The 15,248-nt window shown below is 40.7% G+C and overlaps 1 protein-coding gene across 2 annotated transcripts in view; it reads right to left on the bottom strand.

Moving 5' to 3' along the window:
* Positions 1 to 15,248, bottom strand: part of PIP5K1B (phosphatidylinositol-4-phosphate 5-kinase type 1 beta) — a 161,151-nt gene that overhangs the window by 98,644 nt on the left and 47,259 nt on the right. For both annotated transcript variants that reach the window (XM_050944288.1, XM_050944287.1), the window contains exons 2-3: positions 13,468 to 13,549; positions 12,179 to 12,247 (exon numbers count right to left, since the gene is read on the bottom strand). In XM_050944288.1, coding sequence (XP_050800245.1) covers positions 12,179 to 12,247 — 69 coding nt within the window. In that variant the 5' untranslated portion in view covers positions 13,468 to 13,549. The remainder of the gene's footprint in view (positions 1 to 12,178; positions 12,248 to 13,467; positions 13,550 to 15,248) is intronic.

The following is a 15,248-nucleotide window of genomic DNA, read 5'->3' as shown; positions in this document are numbered from 1 at the left end:
CTTTATATAAAAAAGAAAGAAAAATACATACCAATGGTCTCTCTGTATTAAGATGATACAATACAGGGTCAATTGCTTAAAAGAATATTGAATAAACAGCCTTATTCAAAAAGAATACAAATCAAAGCACTCCAGCACTTATATTCATGCAAATACCAAAGAAAAGAAACCATATAACTTACTATCTGATCTCTTTGTCCTTACACTTAGAAACAGAAGACTAGAAAGTAGAAACTACTTCTCCAAAGCTCAGAGAAAGCAGGCAGACAGACAAAAGACTCAGACACACAATTCCCTCCACCCAGAGTTGAAAAAATCCGGTGTCCTGATTGGTCCTCTGGTCAGGTGCTTCAGGTGAAAGAGACATTAACCCTTAGCTATCTGTTTATGACACTCTGCCAGTGCTGTAAATGATCACAGTTGAACGAAATTCCCTCCCTACCCTGGTCCACTATGGGTATGTCTACACTGCAGAAAAAAAAAACAAACCCCGCAGCACCAAGCTTCAGAGCCCAGGTCAACTGACTGGGATTCTTCTATCTTGGGCTGCAGGGCTAAAAATAGCAGTGTAGACATTCAGACGCAGGCTGTAGTCTAAGCACAGAGACCCTCCCCGCCCCTCGCTGGGTTTCAAAGGCCAACTCCAGCCCAAGCCAGAACATCTACACTGTTGTTTTTAAGCCTCACAGCCCAAGTCCTGCAAGCCTGAATCAATTGATCTGGGCTCTGTGACTGTGCCACAGGATTTTCTTTGCAGTGTAGACACTATTCTTTCTTCACTTAATTTGTAGCCACAGGCTCAGATTTTCTGCAATGCCCCAAATAAGCAAGTCATGGTAACAATTATATATATTAAATAAAGATTGGGGACCGTAATTGAACCACATGCCTGAACAGAGCAGCAAAGAGTCCTGTGGCACCTTATAGACTAACAGATGTTTTGGAGCATGAGCTTTCGTGGGTGAATACCCACTTCGTCAGATGCATGTAGTGGAAATTTCCAGGGGCAGGTATATATATGCAGGCAAGCTAGAGATAATGAGGTAGTTTAATCGGCGGAAGTAGGCTTCCAGATGGCCGCATCTTCCTTTCCAAATGCAAACGGATGGACATCATACCAAATGGACTAAAGGTAAAAAATCCACTGCTAATACACTAAAATACACAGACCACAGTGAGAGATTATGCCATACTCTATCAAAGAAACTGAGGAACCACCTGATCAGCATCCTATACAGCAAACAGGAAAACATCAGAAAAGAGCTCTCCAACCTGGAGACTCTCATTAACAACCAAACTTCCATACAAACGGACTTCACTAAAATAAGACAGGAGATCTACATTACTCACTTCACCTCTCTACAAAGGAAAAAGGACTGTAAGCTGTTTAAACTCCTACCTGCCTCATAGGGCCACAACCATGGTACCCCTAACCCACCCAGCAATATTGTCAATCTATCCAACTACACACTCAGCCCAGAAGAAAAGTCTCGGGGACTCTCTTTCTGCCCTGCCACCCCCACCAACATGATACAGTTCTGCAGCGATCTGGAAGCCTACTTTCGCCATCTCCAACTCAAAGAATACTCTCAGGACAGCACTGAACTGCGCACTGATACACAGGTACCCTCCCATCAACAGCACAAGAAGAAGAACTCCACATGGACTCCTCCTGAGGGTCAAAATGACAGTCTGGACCTATACATTGAATGCTTCTGCCGACGTGCACAGGCAGAAATTGTGGAAAAACAACATCGCTTGCCTCATAACCTAAGTCATGCAGAACGCAATGCCATCCACAGCCTCAGAAACCACCCAGACATCATCATCAAAGAGGCTGATAAAGGAGGTCATCATCATGAACAGGTCTGACTACCAAAAGGAGGCTGCCAGACAACTCTCCAACACCAAATTCTACAGGCCACTTCCCTCAGATCCCACTGAGGAATACACTAAGAAACTGCACCATCTACTCAGGACACTCCCTACACTAACATCGGAACAAATCAACATACCCTTAGAGCCCCGACCAGGGTTATTCTATCTACTACCCAAGATCCACAAACCCGGAAATCCTGGATGCCCCATCATCTCGGGCATTGGCACTCTCACCGAAGGACTGTGTGGATATGTGGACTCTCTACTCAGACCCTATGCCACCAGCACTCCCAGCTATCTCCGTGACACCACTGATTTCCTGAGGAAACTACAATGCATTGGTGACCTTCCAGAAAACACCATCCTAGCCACCATGGATGTAGAGGCTCTCTACATGAACATCCCACACACAGATGGAATACAAGCTGTCAGGAACAGTATCCCTGATGATGCTACAGCACAACTGGCTGCTGAGCTCTGTGCCTTTATCCTCTCACACAACTATTTCAAATTTGATGACAATATATATCTCCAGATCAGTGGCACTGCTATGGGTACCCGCATGGCCCCACAATATGCCAATATTTTTATGGCCGACCTGGAACAACGCTTCCTCAGCTCTCGTCCACTCACGCCCCTTCTCTACCTATGCTACATTGATGACATCTTCATCATCTGGACCCATGGGAAGGAGTCTCTGGAAAAATTCCACCACGATTTCAACAGCTTCCACCCCACCATCAAGCTCAGCCTGAACCAATCTACATGGGAGGTCCACTTCCTAGACACTACGGTGCAAATAAGTGATGGTCACATTACCACCACCCTATACCGAAAACCTACTAACCACTATGCCTGCCTTCATGCCTCCAGCTTCCATCCCGGGCACATCACACGATCCATTGTCTACAGCCAAGCACTGAGGTACAACCGCATCTGCTCTAACCCCTCAGACAGAGACCAACACCTACAAAATCTCCACCAAGCATTCTCAAAACTACAATACCCGCATGAGGAAATAAGGAAACAAATCAACAGAGCCAGACGTGTACCCAGAAGCCTCCTACTGCAAGACAAACCCAGAAAGAAACCAACAGGACTCCACAGGCCATCACATACAGTCCCCAGCTAAAACCTCTCCAACGCATCATCAGGGACCTACAACCCATCCTGGACAATGATCCCACACTTTCACAGGTCTTGGGTGGCAGGCCAGTCCTCGCCCACAGGCAACCTGCCAACCGGAAACATATTCTCACCAGTAACAGCACACCGCACCATAGTAACTCTAGCTCCGGAACCAATCCATGCAACAAACCTCGATGCCAACTCTGCCCACATATCTACACCAGCGACACCATCACAGGACCTAACCAGATCAGCCACACCATCACTGGTTCAATGTAATATACGCCATCATATGCCAGCAATGCCCCTCTGCTATGTACATTGGCCAAACTGGACAGTCGCTACGGAAAAGGATAAATGGACACAAATCAGATATTAGGAATGGCAATATACAAAAACCTGTCGGAGAACACTTCAACCTCCCTGGCCACACTATAGCAGACCTTAAGGTGGCCATCCTGCAGCAAAAAAACTTCAGGACCAGACTTCAAAGAGAAACTGCTGAGCTTCAGTTCATCTGCAAATTTGACACCATCAGCTCAGGATTAAACAAAGACTGTGAATGGCTTGCCAGTTTCTCCTCCTCTGGTTTTCACACCTCAACTGCTAAAACAGGGCCTCATCCTCCCTGATTGAACTACCTCATTATCTCTAGCTTGCCTGCATATATATACCTGCCCCTGGAAATTTCCACTACATGCATCTGACGAAGTGGGTATTCACCCACGAAAGCTCATGCTCCAAAACGTCTGTTAGTCTATAAGGTGCCACAGGATTCTTTGCTGCTTTTACAGATCCAGACTAACACGGCTACCCCTCTGATACATGCCTGTACAGAGTAACTGCACAGCCACATTGATATAATTATCGCCCTTATTCACCCAATTCCCTTCCTTTTGTGTCGCTCAGTTTTAGATATGACAAAATGAGTGAGATTATAAACTCTGGGGAAAGGACATGTCTTCTGGTTCACCTGTGTAGCACCTAGCATGCTAGTGTGTGATACAAAATAACTACTCTCTCTGTACATCTCTTTCTCATACACACACACACACACACACACACACACACGAGAATACTTGCTTTTTTCCAACCCTTGTCCGCTTTGTCTATTTAGACTGTGAACTCATCAGGATAGGAACTTACTATGTCGATACACAGCACCTAACATAGTGGGGCCAAGATCTTGTTTAGGACCTTTAAGTTCTGTAATACTATTATTATTAAATACCAATAACCACCTTGCTCTTTATTAGTGCAGTAAGGAATGGTAGGGATAGTTAAGTGCCCAAAGTTGGGCCTTTCCACCACTCACTGTTTCTTGCCCAAGGGCAAGAATATTTATAGGAAAACTTTCAGTGGCTTGTTCTGTCCTGCAGCATGACTCCTGTAAGGAGACTTCCAGTGGCCCACTCCCTTTTACCACTGCTGTTGCCCCACTCCCCTGTCTTGCTGCTTGTGGGGATTTAATCAAATGGGCTGATTCTGTATCCCGTAACACCCCTATCCTGTATGCCACAAGCAACCCATCCTTCTCTCCTGCTCCCTGCCTGTTTGGTGCTAGTAGCCTACTTCCCCTGGCTGTTGTATTGCTGTTTTGTTTACATTTGCTACTCTTATCTCCACAATTCAAGTCCCCGAGTTTCAACAGGTTTATAATAATTCTTAACACTATTCAACTATATTCAGTACATCTTCCTTTAGAAACCCTGGTGCAGTGGTCCCCAACCTTTTTCGTCTGGTGGGTGCCGGACGACAAGCCACCGAGGACCGTGGCTGGCGGATAAGCATCCACTGAAATGCCACCCAGAAGCAGCAATGTCAGTAAGTGTCACTGCCGAGAAGCAATGTCATCCAGAGGTGTTGCTTCTGAAATGCCGCCGAAAATCAGCAGCATTTCAGCGGCAATGCCTCTGGATGACGCTGCTTCTCAGTGGCATTTTGGCAGGTGCTCATCCACTGGACAGTACGCAGGCGCACATAGATGCCCTGGTGGGTGCCATGGTGCCCGTGGGCACTGCGTTGGGGACCACTGGCCTAGTGTCTATTAAATTACACTCTCCACTGCAGTTTCTGTTAAATTACTTCCCTTTCTGGGGCTCGCATGACATAGGTACAACTCCTAAATCACAGAAGTCCCTAACTGAAGAATGATTTACATGAAGGTATTTGGTATATAATTTTTAATTGTCAGTGTAATTAAATTTAAATTATATCACCACTGCACAATGATAAATCTGAAAAAGGGACTAAAGGTAAAAGATAGCCATTCTGCAGGCAGGCCTCCCACTAATTTTAATGAAATACTAAAAATTTCCTTTTTTTAAAAAAAAAATTCAAAATGATTCGAGTCAGCTTTGAGTCATGTTCATGCTCTAGGAATTTTTGACTACAAGGAAGCATTTGTTCTTCAGTCATACTTACTTACAAGTAACAACAATCTACACACAGGATCTTTTTCAATCCCATGCAAACACCTTTCCCATTCTCATGAAATATAAACAGCCTTGAAACTTAAGTCAAACCACCTAAGGTCAGAGTATGTCGCACAGTGATATTTCTTCTCCTCGTCACCTTTTAAAAGATGTTAGAGCAGTGATAATTTTATTTTTATTATTGTGTTAGGTACTTATTGTGTCCACTTAACTTTACATTCGCTGCTGCTGCTGCTAAGAGGACATCCAGCTCTGGGTGGGTGCTGTGCCATTGATACAGCACCCATTTTAATTGTTCTTTGCTGGAGGGGTATTGGGATAAATTCCTTGACTTTACTGGTCATTTTTGAGGCAGTCACACTTTAGATATTTTTCGTCTCATCTCACTGTTGTAACATAGCTACTCAAAATAAATCTCTCCATTATTTTTAAAAGGCCTAAGCTGCATAAGCCTACTATTTCACCGCCATTTGTAACTATGAATGGCTGCATTCTAGTATGCCCGATTTCAGACTGCACTCGGACTACCAGCAAGGATACCCACCTGTTTGTGGTACTCTTAGATCTGGGACTGCAGTCCCTCAAATTCCTTTCTGACCTTGGTACTGCTGGATAGGTGGACATTAATACTTGACTTTTCCTCTCTGGAGAACAAGATCACCTTTGTTATTATTGTGGCACACCTGCTGTGTTGGCAGCAAATGTGACTTCCAGACCTACAGGCCAAACCTAATTCTAATTGCAATAAAACAATCTATTGCTTAAGAGTGGGAAGGAAGAAAACATTTACTCTTATCTAATAGATGCAGTTATGGGAAGCTGTAGGGAGTGGTGGGTCAGGAAAGGTACAAAAGTTTAGTGGCAAAGATATAGGGGCAGCTACAAAGGTTAAAGGTCAGCAGTAGCAAGAGGCTATATCTGCCCTCTCCTCATCTCAGAAAGTTGTGTTACACAGTTCTATTCCCTGTCCTTGATCCATCTCTCTTCCCTGCCCCTTAGAACCACTTCAACAGAACTCAATGAAATGATGGTGGCTACTCTTTGCAATGAGTAATATTTTGATATTGAACATGTAATTGCACTGCAACTTTCTTTCGTTGTAATTCCTACGTCAAAACAATTGCAACATTGTTCTTTTCATGTCAATTTCACTTTCTGATATGCTGCGCTGTTCAAAAGAGGGTTGGGAAATAGATTTCTTGTAACTGTTTTATGAATGGTGGTGATCACTGCTGGGCAGCTCGGCAGGAAATTAAAAGGTACTAAAATTATTTTTCTGTCCAGTTTTAATCAGAGCATCCTGAACACTGCTAAGTTGGGTAAGAGAGCATCTGAGATATTTGTTCATTTTCACCATTCTTTGAAAATGTCTACGTTTACATTTTTAAGAGTGTTTGTTGATTCTGGGTGCCCAATTTGAGAAAACGTAGGCCTCACTTTTGGAAGTGCTGAGCACCCATAATTGCAAGTAATGTCCTTGGAAGCGGAGAGTGGTCAACACCCTTAAAGAAAACAAGCACTCAAAGCTAGAGGTCACTTGTGAAAATGTTGACCTTAATTTTAATGTTCTAGGCTAGATTTATTTACATAACCCATTCAGTGTTACACATAAACAGAGGGGGCCAGGTTCACTTTGGCTTCTATACCAGCTTCCACCAGTGTATCCCCTCTCTGCCCCGCTAGGGGCCTGCAGCTATCTAGCACAGCCCAAGAAGTGGTGGGTGATAGCAAGGGATAGGGGACATAGCTATGGCAACTAAAGGATGTGGTAATTTAGTGCATTCACACTGCAGGCTCCCTCAGCAGGGTTTGTATAGTATCCACGGTGGAAGTTAAAGCCCTCACTCATCACCTTCCTTCACTTGGGTGCTTTCCCCACAGGGGTGCAGTGACCCATGCTGGCAAAGGGAGACAAATTACAGCCACAATAAACCTGACTCATTCTGTTTAAGTGCAACATTGAATTGGTTACGTAAAGCATTTGTTATAAAATGCAAAGCAGAAGGAACTGAAGATAAAGCTGAGGTGCAAAGTCTGATTTTAGTGTAAAGGTCGTCAGCAAATACATAATCTAAGTATTAGTAAACTCACTGCAACTGCCAGAACACAGACAACAAATGCTTTCCACATTTGCTTTGACTTCAACCTTACCTTTATTATTATACATACCCCACCATGAGCTAGTGGATTCCCCATCAGAGTGGCAAGTGACAGGAGACTCCTGAAATCTGGTTTACCCTTCACTGGGGAGCAGATCTGGGTGTTGCTCTGTGGGTGGGAACATGCAGAAGTTCCATGCCCTAATCAGGGCCTGAGGCCTCCTCTATTGCCTGTTGCAACTCGCACAAGAACCACAGCAGAGGCCACAGAATCCTCTGGCCGATCAGCAGAGATTGTAAACCCCAATGGATATTTCATGCAAGTGACGACCTCCTCAGCCACCCAGAAGATTGTGTGAGATACCCAGCAAAAGTTCTAATCTAAGGCACTCTGCTATAGAGGGGTATGTCTACACTGCAGCTAGGATCATGCCTCCCAACTTGGGCAGACAGACACGCTAGTTCTGCTCGAGCTAGCGCACAAAAAACAGCACTGTGGATGTTGTGGCATTGACAGCAGCTCAGGTTAGCTGCCTCAGTAGAAGCCCACCAGATTCACCAGATCAGGACTTGGATGGCTAGCCTGTGCCACTGCCCATGCTGCAACATCCACACTGCGATTTTTGGCACACTAGCTTGAGAAGAGCTTGCGTGTGTCTATCTAACCAGGCTGGGAGGCATCTTCCTACCTACAGATAGATATATCCTAAACTCTTTTGATAAAAGTTTCATAGCTATTTAGCTCACAGAGCTTTCAGGCCCCAAGTGGTGTGTCTGAAGCTTTTAGTTTCCTTAAAATCATACCATACACTTCCAGAGTGTACAGAATCCATTGGCCATATCTGCATAGTTTGGGATCTTGAACTGACGTTAAGCAATTTTTAAACTGAAGAAATTGAATATTTGTGAAGTCTCTGTATTTCTTTAGCCAAATTATTTGATTAGAGAGATTGCAAATCCCTCAGGTTATATCTAGAATATTTATAAACCCAGCAAAACCAATCAAGAAGTTTATAAATTCAGCCAAAACTTAAAATAGGTCCCAGAGATTCATATGTGTGTGGTGAACAACTTCAAAATGAACAAGCTGTCTAAAAACTAGGGCCATCAAACAAACAAAAATATTGCGATTAATCAGGCGAGTAAAAAATAGTCATGATTAATCACAGTTTTAAGTCACACTGTTAAACAGAATACCAATTTAAATGTATTATAAATATTTTGAATGTTCTTCTACATTTTCAAATGTATTGATTTAAAATACAACACAGAATACGAAGTGTACAGTGCTGACTTTATTATTTATTATAAATATTTTCACTAGCTGTGGGAAAGAATCACAAAATAAACATAGAAACTAAAATACATAGTAACTAATCACAAAACACTGTAGTTTTATTTTAAGAAGTGAGCAGCAATATCTCCTGCAATTGTAAACAAACTTGTTTGTCTTAGCAATTGGCTGAACAAGAAGTAAGACTGAGTGCAGTTATGTTAAAATAAATAAATAAAAATCTATATTTGCAAGCTGCACTTTCCCGATGGAGACTGCACTACAGAACTTGTATGAGGTGAACTGAAAAATACTATTTCTTTTTATAGTGAAAATATTTGTAATAAATAATAAAGGGATCACTGTACACTTATGGGTCACTGGATTTTACATCACAAGTAGAAATTTTCCATGCATCATATTCCTTTTTTGTATGTATTTTATAAATATGACTAACCCTCTGCAAACATTATAATCACTGCCTATTACTCTGAGAGATGAATACACACAGGAAATAAACTATTAAGAAGCAAAATACAATGTCTAAAGGGACAAGCCTCATTTGGGTGTCTTATAAATAATTTTGCTTTTTAAATATTAGGTGCCAAATTCAGCCCTTGTGTAAAGCAGGTGCAACTCCATTTACTTCAATAGAGTTGCACCAGAACCGAATGTGGCCGTAATGGTTTGGTTTTATATTTGTCATCTGAACATTACTAAATCTTTAAATGTTATGGGATGTGTCTGCAAGGAGTCTATCTGCTGGGTTAGACTCCTACAAAGCCATTTCAGGTCCAGATTCAACAAAGCATTGCAGCACATGCTTATGTACTTCACTTAATCAGCACTTTAGCAAAGTACTATAAATTATTAGTACTGGGGCCGAGGCATGCCAGTTAGAGAGAGACAGCTGTGTTGTGCAGGGGTGGGGGTGTCACTTTGGGAGAGAACAGCTTTAAAATCCTGCTGAAGCTCTAAAGGAGCCCAGCCAAACATGGCCGGCTGGGAGAGTTGAACTAGCACATCTCTGGGCCAGGACGCCCACTTTTGAAGTTGTGCCACCAGTTCTGGGCCTGTAATGGCACAGGGATTACAAGTAGCTTGCACTATTGCACTCTAGCTATAGGCAAACTTACTTCTGTGAACTGTCATTACCCTGGAGCAAATTTGGCCTGTTGACAATATTAAGGGGAAAAAGCATGAAATCTTACCAGTCCCAAAACAGAAGAAGATTCTGACCCCCAAATCCCAGGAACTTATGAACTACAATCTTAAGCACCCTTTGACAATGCATTCCTTAAATTAATATGAAGAATTCACTGCAGAATAACTACTGTGTTAGGTAGTGCGTGTAAAGATTCTAAATCACAGAAATACTTGGTCATCTCTGTACTTTTCCTAGCTAAGAACATATTGACAGCAACAACTTAAGAGCTCTCAGTTCTTCCATAAATAAACAAACAAAATCTGCTGATGTCCCAGTGCCGCCTTTTATTTCTACCTCTCCACTGGAGATTTTCCAGTCATGACTAGTGTCATTTTGCACTAGGACAACATATATGAGTTGCCAACAAAACTGGATCAATCTGATATTGTATGTATACTTCTTTCAAAAAATTAGTTCTAGAATATACACCTGTTAATCTCTGGGAACATATCCTATCATTAAAAAGTTAGCTGCAAAGAACTGCAAGAGGCAGCCGCAAAATATTGTTGTGGCAAGAAATTGTGGCTAGTTTTGGGATTGGGGGGACAGGGAAAGATTGGGATCCTCTGAGGTAAGGGCACAAGTCCAGAAAGAATAGGTACAGCAAAAGAAACACAGGTGAGTTTTGATCACTAGAGGTTACACTCCTCATGGAAGAAGTACTAATTTCATAAACTAAAGTATTCTCTCTCTACCTACAGTACCTCTCTATTGGAAGTACTATATTCTCTTCATTTAATGGAGCTGTGAACCCAGCCTTTTTCTGTAACCCTGCCTCAAACACCCATCAGTATTCAATCCTTGAGGGATGCTAACACAAACAAAAAAGTCATCTATAAAGCCAGCTCAAACATAACTGCCTGTTGCTTCTAAGGAAAGAAAAGGGTCTAAAATTTTAAAGCCATCCACATACTGAGTGTGGCTGCCACGGAAAGGAAGAATTAAAATGGAATGTCTAAAAATCCTCCCCAACTTTACCAACAGTGTTACAGCAAAACAGCAAAAGTAGAAAAATTATCATTTGTTATTGGTATTGCAGGAACTCTTATAGGCCAGAGCTCAGTTGTACTATGCGCTGTACAAACACAAAGGGAGGGACCGTCCCTGCTGTATAGAACAGTGCTGGCAACCAAAAGGAGAGAACTGAATCCAGTAGCCAAGGATTTGTTCACTTTAAAGATACTGATTTTTTTCTAAATTAAATTTATATTTTTGTTTTAATTTAAAAAAAGCTTATTGTGGGTACCATCATTGCTAATAAGACTTTCGCTTAATGTCACACATACAGAAAATCAAGGAGAGGAAGCAGCAGCAAGGAAGGTACTATATGTTGACGTAGCACCTAAACAACAGTCTCTGTTACACTGTGATACAAATACTGTGTTAATCTCTATGGCTGTTATTGTAAGAAAGAATTAAAGGCATTAAGTTATCTATTAAACAAAATTACCTAAAAAACCCATACAAAACAAAAATCACACCTTTGGCAAAATATTGAGGGTTAATTCGTAGTCAAGAGACAGTACAAACATTTGAAGCATTTGAGAACTTACTGTACTAGATTCTCGGACAATAGTGTTTTTAGCAACAGAGATATCTCTGTTGCTAGGAGCCAAGAATTTTCCATGCTATAGCAAGGTGTGTATTTAAGAAGAGACGTTAATATTGAGTAGTCACACTTCCTGGGTATAGGAACTTGGTATATCTTTTACAAAAGAGAAAGGACTCAGAAGTAAACAATGGCATTTATTTTGTTTTGCTTCTTTGGCCTATTTGGATGAATGTTTGACTTACAACAAGTACAAAGGGGGGAGGGGCAGTTCAGTGGTTTGAGCCTTGGCCTGCTAAACCCAGGGTTGTGAGTTCAATCCTTGAGAGGGCCACTTAGGGATCTGGGGCAAAAATCAGTACTTGGTCCTGCTAGTGAAGGCAGGGGACTGGATTTAATGACCTTTCAAGGTTCCTTCCAGTTCTATGAGATAGGTCTCTCTCTTTCTATATATAGAAAGAGATTTGTTTTCTTCTACTCTGAAGGCTCCACATTAATACTTGAGCATTCCTAAACTCTCATGCACTAGAGACTAAAAAATACACAGCTATAGAATCGATATACCGTACTAAACAATCTTACAAAAGGAAGGTTACTGGTCACATTTACCTTTTTATATGTTTTCTCCTCATTTTGTTTTCCAGCAGAGGCATCTCCATTTTCAGTAACAGATGACATCTAAGAGATAGAAAACAGGTATTTTTTAAACCATAAATACTAATTTGTTATCCCCACTTGCTAAATTCTGATTTTTAGAGAGGACAGTAGTAAGTTGTTAAATTGTGTAAAGACTCTCCTCAAAAAATTGTTAAGAGTTTCTTTAAGCCTCTCACTTAAATCAATAACCAAAAGGAGCTCAAAATTGCACTGACCTTTCCTGCGACATCCCACACTATTAACTCATGCCTAATTTGCCATTCACTCTCATCCATACATGTGTTATGTTTTTTGTAACACTTTCATTCATGTTTCTAACCTCTCTAGGTCCTTCTGTATTATTTCTTTCCTTACTAATATCTGTAACTCTTTCCTAGTTAGTATCCTCAGTGGATATTCAGTAACATTCTTTTTACCCCCTCTTTCAGAGTATTAAAGAAATGTTAAATGAATCCAGATTGAGCAGCATGATCAAGTGTAGTATTGCACTAGATATGTGACAAATGATTACTTCTCACCACCCTTTGGTTATGGACCTTCAGCAACTTTCAAACTCACCTGTCAGTTTTTATATTCAAGCCAACTTGAATAAATTTTTCTTAGTGTCGAAGTTTAGTTAGATTGCAAGCTCTTTGGGACAGGAACTGTCTTTTTGTTCTGATTTTGTACAGGATCTAGCACAACGGGGGTTCCCAGGCAGGACCATATCCAGATAAATAGTAAATAAGATTTGGAGAACAAGACTGCCTGGACATACTATCAGACTTTTTTTTACTGGAATCCAATTAAATGATATCTTCTGCATTCCCCTTTCCCCCTCCTTTAGTCCCTCAACACAATTATCTGAAAGACGGATTCTTGTTTGTACAAGACTACAGATGTAGAAGTCAAAGTTTGACTTCACAACAGATTCTGTAAGACAAACTTGATGTATGCAATAACGGGTATAAACCATGAGGATTGTGCTTGGGATCTAGATTTGTGATGGCACATCCTGCATGCCCAAGAGACCCAAGACCCGTGGCTAAGTTGACACACTGTCCCCAAAGTTGCAAGGTGATATTTGACATCGTACCTGCTAATTGCAGTAAAACACCAGTTCAAGAATAAATCACATTCCCCCACCCAAGATCACCTGCAAGTATAGATGCCAAGGAAAGGAAGAATTAAAACGGCAAGTTTTAAATCCTGCTACACTTTCCTAGTGTTACATATTAGTGTTATAATGAAGATATACATACCTTTCTGAACTAAATTGCAAGTCATCTGGAGCCGAGAGTGACTGTCAACCCATTCATTGATGCTGTCAATTTTTCCAGGTCCCTGTTAACACAAAAAGCATTCAGCATTATGTAATCTGAGTTTAACATCTGTTAGATATTGTTTAATGTTTCATGTAGAAAGGAATTTTTACTTTCTGAGTAGGTTAGAGCTTTGCAAGAAGCAGGGCAATACAAGATCTTTCTCAAGTGGTTTGATTATTAATGTATATTTAATAGAACTAGCTTTTGCTACACTGAATAAAATCAATATGGTCATCCTTTCTGAGTTCTAACTTGCCTCTGCCCTAGATACAATGCTACTGTGTCATGGACGTCCTTATTGAAAAACATTTATGTAGGGCCATAAATTTTCATGGCATTGTACAGAACATAATTAAGACATGTTCTGTGCCCTGAAGAGTTTGTAAAGCGAACACCCAACCTTGCAACCTTTACTCACTTGAGTAATCCATATTGAAGTCAGCAGGACTACTTGCATGAGTGAGGGTTTGCAGGATGGGGTACTGAATAGTAAATAAACAAACAAACAAACAAAAACTTTACTTCAGAAGGAACTCATTCAGCACTTACTATACAAAGCTTTCTAACCTGTATATAATTAAGCTATCATAATTAAGTAATTAATATATTATTGGTAGTCTTGGAAAGACTAGCTTTTTATTGGTAAATGTCAATTTCACCCTACACATAGAAACCTGTGGAAATATTTCCACTGAAAATTACTGAAATTTACAGATAGGCAAAGTCAGATAAATGCTTTCTGAAAACGGAGTTTGATTTAAGGATATTGACTTTTTATATCTGGACATGTGATGTTGACAATTTGTGTTCTAATAATTTTAAAGCTTCAGCTTTTTGAATCTCAGTGTCAATCATTAAATAATTGTCTGACCTCATTCATAATTTCCTGCAAGTGTGAAAATTTAAATAGTTTTTTTAAAAAGCTTAAAATAAAAATTATCTGTCAAAATTATATTTAAAAGATAAAAATTGAGGTCTGCCAAGCTTAATTATAGAATAAATTCTGCTTTCTTTCCTCCCATCAGTAGTCCCACTGACTTCAAGCAGAATTACCTTCTTGAATACATAAGGTACATGGGTGCCATTTGGTCCCTCTTTGGTCTCTCTCTCTCTCTCTGCTGGTACAATTATACCCATAAGATGGTAGTTCAGTTTTGTTTCTCCCCCCCGCCCCCCCGCCACTCCCTATGAACACATTTGACTTTGCTTTTGCAATCAGTGTAAACATCTCCTTATACATAGCTACACACTTGGAAGTATATCATTTATCTAAAGTGAAAGCAATTTTTCCTGGAAGGAAAGCCTATCCTTAACTTTTTAAGAAGTTTTCATAAAACAGCGAACTTTTTCTCTTGGAATGGCTAAAGAATTGTAGCACCCACAGATCAAATATGGCTTGTGTCAAATCTACATCTTTGGAAAACTAGTTTCTCCATTAAGAGCTAAAAAAAAAATTTATTACTTAAATCCTCTGAGAAGGATAAACCTTCCTAATATCACCCACCAGCATTTTATCATACATCACAAGTTTCATTTTGCCCTTTAAGTCTCCACAAGCAACTAATATCTTCATTATTAATGTTATTACTTGGCCATATTCTCCCATCCCCCTACATGCAGAACTCCCACTGAAGTCAGATAGAGCCATTTAAAGTAGGTTTCGTTTATTCAGAAATGTACATACATACGTCAACTATTTTATAATGATATTATTAGCC

The sequence above is a fragment of the Gopherus flavomarginatus genome, chromosome 3 (genome assembly GCF_025201925.1).
Source record: "Gopherus flavomarginatus isolate rGopFla2 chromosome 3, rGopFla2.mat.asm, whole genome shotgun sequence".
In the NCBI taxonomy this organism is placed as follows: domain Eukaryota; kingdom Metazoa; phylum Chordata; order Testudines; family Testudinidae; genus Gopherus; species Gopherus flavomarginatus.
The sequence above is the reverse complement of the archived record's forward strand: the minus strand, read 5'-3'. Positions and strand labels throughout refer to the sequence as shown.